This window comes from Colias philodice, chromosome 15 (genome assembly GCF_061535455.1).
Source record: "Colias philodice isolate Cphi_HAF_F1 chromosome 15, ilColPhil1 Martin Lab GWU primary, whole genome shotgun sequence".
In the NCBI taxonomy this organism is placed as follows: domain Eukaryota; kingdom Metazoa; phylum Arthropoda; class Insecta; order Lepidoptera; family Pieridae; genus Colias; species Colias philodice.
Window position 1 is genome coordinate 4,083,575 of NC_143100.1, and position 8,404 is coordinate 4,091,978.

The 8,404-nt window shown below is 29.2% G+C and overlaps 2 protein-coding genes across 2 annotated transcripts; one reads left to right on the forward strand and one right to left on the reverse strand.

Moving 5' to 3' along the window:
• Positions 1-4,234, forward strand: nSMase (neutral sphingomyelinase). Its single transcript, XM_089704465.1, has 6 exons — positions 1-337; positions 416-589; positions 803-986; positions 1,851-2,005; positions 2,246-2,438; positions 3,143-4,234. The coding sequence occupies exons 1-6, from the start codon at positions 300-302 to the stop codon at positions 3,599-3,601; spliced, it is 1,203 nt and encodes a 400-aa protein (XP_089560591.1). The 5' UTR covers positions 1-299; the 3' UTR covers positions 3,602-4,234.
• An 85-nt stretch (positions 4,235-4,319) lies between these two features.
• Positions 4,320-8,404, reverse strand: LOC149482124 (transmembrane protein 184C). The gene is made up of 6 exons (XM_089704464.1): positions 7,826-8,404; positions 7,447-7,686; positions 6,662-6,943; positions 6,357-6,459; positions 5,700-5,874; positions 4,320-5,338 (listed from the first exon to the last, which is right to left on the reverse strand). The coding sequence occupies exons 1-6, from the start codon at positions 8,086-8,088 to the stop codon at positions 5,070-5,072; spliced, it is 1,332 nt and encodes a 443-aa protein (XP_089560590.1). The 5' UTR covers positions 8,089-8,404; the 3' UTR covers positions 4,320-5,069.

Consider the following 8,404-nt stretch of genomic DNA (forward strand, 5'->3'; position numbering starts at 1 on the left):
CAACAGTCAACAGCTGGCCACTGGCCATATCAAATAATATCATTTTTAAATCAGCTGTTGCCGCTTTTGGCTGCAGCTACAGTATATATAGTTTTATGTATTGCTGTAGTTTCTACAGTAATTATTACGTTCAATATATACCTGTATATACGTTAATCAATATAAGATTGACCTAGTTAATATTTGCTTACTAATCGTTTCATACAATAACATTAAGTGTTACTTGTGCTTGCACTTTATAAAGAAAAATAGTTTTTACAATATTCAAAGAATTTATTGCACATTCCTAGTTACTAATTATGGAGTTCACTTTAAATGTTTTTACATTGAACTGTTGGTGTGTATATTTCTTTTTCATCCATAAATACTTTTTAATAAATCAACATTTACTAATTATTCACTCTTTATTGTTTAGGGGCATTCCATTTGTATCAAAAAACCGTAAGGAACGAATGGAAGCAATAGCAAAATATTTACTCACTAGTGAACATAATATAGTGTGCCTGCAAGAGGTTTGGAGCGAACAGGATTATTTATATTTCAAGGAAAACATAAGTACTGCCTTTCCACATTCCCATTATTTTTATAGGTAAATATATAATATTTTTTACAGTTGAAAAGAGATTGTAATATAATTGTTTTATGATTTTTAGATTAAAGTATTTTTGTTTAATATTATTTTAGTTTTTAATTATTATATACACGAAAAATATATTCTAAGATGCTTATAAATAATATAAAATCTGCTGATAAAAGTATATTTTATATTAATATTTCTAAAAAATATTTATTATGATTTTAGCGGTGTGTTGGGTTCAGGACTGTGCGTGTTCTCTAAATGGCTCATACAAGATGTTTTCTATCACCAGTGGCCGCTAAATGGCTACATACACAAAATACACCATGGTGACTGGTTTGGAGGCAAAGGGGTTGGCCTGTGCAGAATAAAATACATGGAAAGACTGATAAATGTTTATTGTACTCATGTAAGTAATAAAAAGATAAAGCTCTTGACATGATAACACTAGCTGAAATAATCTATGAATTTGAGTTTATCAGTGTTCAATGACTGGTAAATTTGTGAAATAATATTTGGTACCTAGTATTTAGTTTTTATATATATTTGTTTTTCCCATATAAACAAAAAAAACTCCCATTTCCAGAGGATTATGATTATATATCATACTTTTATTTTATTTGTTTATAACTTACATTCTAAACACACTTATGGCTTGTCATATTTAAAAAAAATCCCAGCTATCTATGTAATGAAAGCTCAATAACCACTGAGTATGTTTTGTTATTAATTCCTTTGTTTTATGTTTCATTGTAATTGAAGATATTAATTGCAGTTCAATGTTAGTTTAACAGTTAGCACAATGCTATCATGGACTCATTACCATATCTCCTATACAAACAAATGTAATTGACAAAACATGTATACTTAATGATAAAAATTATTATGGATATACAACATGCTTTAGAACACTATTTTTATATGTATATTAATCAGACGGGTATTATTTTATTTTATTAAGGGCCTATTTTTTTGGAAACTCACTACAAACTATCTCGCTCAACAAATTCAATGTTCCAAACATTATTTAAAATATTAGTAAGTATATGAAATTTTTATCCAGTTACACGCAGAATACAATGAGGATGACACATATGTCATCCTCATTACGTTTATTACATATAATAAATTCATTGTGTTTAATTATGTAAATAAATTCATTTTAAGGGCTTAATTTTTTGTAAACTCTCTACAAACTATCTCACTCAACAAATTCAATGTTCCAAAAATTATTTAAAAAATTAGTAAGTACATATATGAAATTTTTATCCAGTTACACGCAGAATACAATGAAGATGACATATATTTGGCGCATCGAGTTCTACAAGCACATTCCACGGCTGAGTTTATTAATCTTACCTCACCACCAGCCGACATATCTATCTTAGCGGGAGATCTCAATACTGCACCAGGAGAACTGTCCTTTAGGTAATTTCTGCAAGTCATTTCTGCTATAATAATTTGGATTTTTCTATATTAAACATTTTGATGCAATACAAACTTAAGATTAGATACCTAAATTTAATAAATTTTGGTTCTTGATATATGTACGAATATCAGTTTCTTACGTAAAAAAAACTATGTTATGGTACATAAATTATTTTAACAATGGAATTTTTTTTTTATCAGTTCATATTTTATTTAGTTGTAATAATTTATTTGTTACAGATTAATAACACAGATACCAAACTTGATAGACCCAGGCAGCGTTGGAGCAGCTGGCGACAGCCCAACATCGATAAAAGCAACAGGGACATGTGATAATATCAACAATAGTTATTCTAATCCTAAAATAACAAAGGCCTGTCCAGAGGGAAAGAGAATTGATCATATATTGTATCATGTAGATCCTGCTTGGGAGGTAATTTTTACATTGTGTATATTTTTTAAAGGTTTATTTACGTATAAATAATACTTAATAAATATAAATACTGACTATATAATTATTCGATATAAATAGAAAAAGTTTAAACATTATATTTATCATATTATGTGATGGACAGACCATTATAATTCCTACTTCTCAAAACAAACACAATAGTTAAACCATGGACGTATAAAAAAAGACGGACAGAGTATCGCCTAAACATTGAGTGAAGCCTAGTAATGGTGGTGACACATCCATGTGTGTGTGCCATGTTGCCATGGCAACAGCTTTCCTGATGAAAATGGCGGCTGTATTTTTTTCTATAAATTTTGCCGTAATAATTTTGTCATTAAAACATAAAAGAAATAACTTGCTTCCCTGTGGAATGTAATCCCTTGTGTTTTTTTATTTTAAATTGTACTGTTGCGACACCATTTAACCACGCAAGACGGCATTTTAATTTTTTTTTGTGAAACAGTGACGCAAGTAATCAGTCAGTAGTTCACGACGTAATGGCGGCCGGCTAGCTTACTATGGTGAGAGTGTGTGCGTGTTCATTGTCTTTACACGATCGCTAGCTTACTACGGTGGCTTCACGCTGCTTGTTCGTAAAACGGCGTCCGTCTTTTTTACGTCCATGAGTTAAACTATCAAAAACAAATTAAAATAATTAATTAACATAAATAATTCTATTTCAGGCCGAGGTGATTGACATGAAAAATCCTCTGGAAGATAGAGTACCAGGTCAAGACTTTTCATACTCCGACCACAATGCTGTATCTCTGCAGTTGAAAATAAAACCGTCAAATGTTAAAAATAAAATACGATCACAGAGTTCAATTGATAGTTATGATGATACAATAATAGAAGCAATCAAAGTTTGTAAGGAAGCAATGGTGACTGTAGCTAAATCGAAAAAGTTGTACCTTTTTACCGGAACATTGATTTTCATGTTTCTCCTTGGTTCAGTCGGATTTTGGCCCAATATCATAATTGCAGATGTAATTAAGATTCTAATGACCGGTGTATGCTTCTATTATATAGTAATGGGATCACTTTGGAATAGAATTGAGATGAACAGTTTAAAAGCTGGTTTGACAGCATTGGAAAATTTCAAAAGTAGCAGAAATTATGATTTGGGTAAATCGAAATATTAAATGGAGCGCATTTATTCAACAGAAAGGCGATGAGATTTAATTCCTATACAGTAATATATTATAACTCATCAGTATTTATATAATACGTATTTTAGTTTAAGATGGTTACATATCCATTACCAAAAAAAGTTTATTATAAATAAATAAAAAACTTATTAGAAATGTAAGTCACGTTTAATCTGTTATATATATTTGATTATGCAAAATAATTATATGTTTTTGTTCTGAAAATTGTTTACTTAAATTACATACTTAGCTACCTACCTACTAAAATATTAAATCCATAATATATTAGAAATAACTTTTTTTGTATGCATTGTACAATGTACATATTTATTATGATCAATAGTTGTACCGGTATACGTTTTATTCTTAGCTACCTATTTTGTTGAAAATTAATTTTCCATCATTCAATGAAAGAAGAGGAGTTGTAGGTAATTATCAAGATTTTAAGAGATTAAGCACTGTAGGGGTCTGTGTCCCTATGATGTGTGTTGTTGACCCCTACAGTACATTCATAATATTTTTATAAAAGCTATTTGTACTTAGTCAATAATTAAATGAATATTTAAGTGACGCTCATGTATTTAAGAATATTATATCGAATGTATGTGATACTATAATAATTAAATTTGCATTTTATGTACAACTACATGACTTTAGTTATAATTTTCCTGTTTATAATAATTAAGTATAAGAAATAAATGAAATTCGCAACTTAGAAAAACTTTTTATTTCATACAACAATGCAATGCAATTACATCCTTTAACAATATATCACATTCCAGATTATTCACCATAAAGTTTTTTTTTTTATCCGCCCAATATTATGCATCCAAGTACTATAAACTTGACACTTTATGGCAAGAAAAATACTCGAAAACGAAGTTATTCTAAAACTTAAGATACAAACAACACAATATATTATAAGAATCATATCTAGGCAATCGAAATAAAAATAATGAATATAAAATTTTGATATTTTGTACTTAGTACGTTACTTGTACAAAATCATTTATTAAGTTCATTTTTGATTCTTAACAAAATCTTTTATTTATTTTATTTTAGTTCATTTTAGATTTAATTAAATGCTCAAATGATTATAAGGAACGAACGAAATTAATAGTAATGATTATTAATTTGTTCTTCCCATTAAATCATAGGTGTTATTTTAGCAACTGGGTTATAACTATGATTATGTTTCATATTATGTACATTGATATAGTATATTATAGCCTAAAATTGCACTCGATAGTTATTTCAAAGTAAACAGCACACAAAATACTCTGGTTAAGTACAGTGGTTTGACGAAATGTAAATAATTGTTCTAGAAATTTGGAATGCAATATTAATACTTAATCTAGCGAGATAAGACTACTATCACTTCAGTTATTATATATGAAAATCAGTATCCAATAAATATTGTGATTCATAACGAAATATATCAAGCATTTCATGCAATATATTATTAAACTTTCGGGTCAGGCGTTTTGTTATCGTCAGATATATCGAGTAAAGGGTCAGTTTCTGAATTTAGTGAGCCAGTGGCTATTGTATTTTCGAGTGAGCCATACACCGATGGTCTAACTTCTACTGAAGGTGGTTCAGTTGCTTCTACCGTCAGGTCAGGTGCAGAACTGGATGCATCCTGTTCAGTAACCAATCTCGAACTCTCGTCATACCCTCTTGTCATGTGATACTGCGTTTTACCTCGTAATCTCCTACTGAATGAGCTTCCTGAAATTTAAATAAAATTTGTAAAACAAAAACTAAATGGCAGGTACCTACTATTGTGTTATTGTTTATGTCCATTAAGGCTGCTTTTTTAGGAAAAAAAAATGTATATGTATGAGCTATGTTAATCATTGGATAAAGTGATCTAACTACTCGCTTTTACTATCTAGCAGCTGTTTATTCTATCCGTTGCAGGATTACAAATCTATACACAGATAGTCTCACAATACGGAAGACGCGTCTTCGAATCCCGATTCGTGATAGAATTTTTTCTATTATTTAACAATTTATAGGACAATATCATGATCAAATTTTTTCTATTATTTAAAAATTTATAGTCTGACAATAAACAACTGTTTCTTACCCACAACACCAAGATGCTCAGATATATCTCTCTTCACGTCAGACACGTCCCACATAGCCAGGAACGAGCCGAGACAAGATGGCGACGGGTCCAGTGGCGATACATACGGCTTGTACGAGAAACTGTAGTGATGGGCAATCGCCGCTAAGAACATCTCTATACATATAAGGAAGTCCTGAAAAATAAATATTATTCATTTGATAATTGGATTCATAATAAAAGAAATGTATTTTCAATACTAAGTATTTCATTTATAACCGATTTCAAAAAAAAGGAGGAGGTTCTCAATTTGACAGTTTTTTTTTTTTGTTAAACTATTTAAATATAAAGTTCAGAAATATTTCATTATTTTAAAAGAAAGCAGTGCTTATGTAAAACAAAAAATGAGGGTTTGAATTGTAATTTGTACCTCACTATCCATATTATATTCTTTTTAATTATTCAAATATTTATATAAGGGATTCATTTCTTCATTAGGATAGGAACTAGTTATTAGTACAAGGAAAATTATTAAATCCCATATTCATGAACAATTAAATTGATATCTTATTTTAGAGGTCAATCAACTGACATTTATTTAGAGGCAATAGCCAATAGCCATGTTTGGATATCTGTTTATTAATAGATAAGGTGTTAAAGTAAACAAAGTGCACAGACCTGTAATTTGGAAGACATAATCTTTATCTTGTCTTTATCAGAAATATCAAATATTGTTGATATCACTCCACAGTATACCAAAATATTGATGATTACACCTTGGCTGAAAATTAAATCATACAAAACTTTAAAAAAATATAAAAATAAAGATACATAAATGAATTAATTGTAAGATTCTAATCTACTAAAGAATTTTTCAACTATGTACAGTCCAATTTAACACACAGAACCAGTTTGATTTCAACACAGATAAATTTCAAAAGATAGTAAAGTAACTTGTTTCCTCTAATTTAAATAATACTCACAAGAATGAGAAGAATACAACAGCCTTGATGCATAGGAATTTTCCAATGGGCTTCATCGGTTTTAGCTCAGTCCTATTGGCTCTGTAGAATAGTACCAAGCAGTACATAGCCACAAATTGTGAGAAATTATTTATAGCTATCATGTAAGGAAACGCTACATTGGGACTAAAGTCACTCTCGCCATAAACACCGCAGAGCTCACATATCATTGATATTACTGTTGTTAGAGGCCTTACAAGTGTATATTGCAGGATACCATGCTTACAATTATGAATGAATTCACTGAAAACAATTTTTAAATCAATTAAATTGGCAAAAATAACATGTTTTACTGATAACAATTTTATATTTTTTAACAATTCTGTATATTCATTAATTAAAATTTATCTTTATATTATATAAAGTTAATTCCGTGATAAAACTGAGTAAATTTTTTGTATAGTTATTTAAATAATCACTACTCTCTTGACTTGTTTTTAGCATTATTAAAATTCAATTAAAAAGTGATTTGATTGCAACTAAGAATGTTTATGAGATAAGGAGGTCATTATTACTTTTTAGATAAACATATTTATATAATTTCAGACAAACAAGAGGAAAAAAATCATTATTACTATTACATTTCCTCATCGAAATAATAATAAGTCAAATATTCAAAATATAAGTTGTTGATTTTTTCAAGTAATATTATGAAATAATTTTGAAAACAACTTTACAAAAGATGTAATATTTCACAATAGGTACTTAAAGTCATAAATTAAAAATAAAATCATTGAACACCTTACCTTCCCATTTCCCATGGGGCCAAACAACACAATGGGAATATATGATAGACCTGTGGTTTTAATTCCAATGAAGCTTCAAGGTCATTACCATCATTGAGGTAATTCAGAAGGTATTTCATAAAATTATAAATTACATAGGCTTCATAACATTCTCTCAAAGAGTCCATATAAATGGACTGCTCAGGAAATTCCAATCCAAGCCATGCATTTAAGGCATAAATTGGTACCATCCATAAGATCCTGCAAGTTTAAGGAAAATGATTCATGTAAGGAAAAACAAATATTAAAAACAAAAGCTTAAAATTTACTGACTCATGGATAAAAAAATATATTGGGAAATTTTACAGGAAAGCACTACTTTTTGTTAACTTTCACTCACCTTATAATGTGTTTTTGAAGGGAAGGTTTAGTGTAATGGACTATATGTTGTGTAATCTGCCAAATTGATATTGGCATGGCAAGGAGAACAAACCCACCAGCGACGAGGGTTCCTTGATCTGATTTTGTAAAGCCATTTTCTATGGCATGTACAATGAGCGTTGGCACTAATACAATTACCAACAGGATATACGTAGCTATAAAGAAAGGTCGTATCCATAGTCTCCACTGGCCAAAAAACGAACTAATTGGTGGTGTGCACATTTTTTACTCTTTTAATTACGTGCTTATAACTTTCTTCACCCGACAAACATGTCCATTACAGAAAGTCACTTTCAAAGAATAATTAAACAAATTGTGATTCATATGGATGCACAATAAACAACACTTGTAAAAAACATCAACATGTAGAAATTTTTTAATAAGTATATAATTATTTTTAATTCACTTTTTATTTATATTTTGCACCTATTCACTTACAATGAGGTATTATTTTTACCCACAATCCACATAAAACTAAAATATTTTCGTCGAATACGAACAGTCAATATTGAATTATGAATATTAATCACTTTTTGAC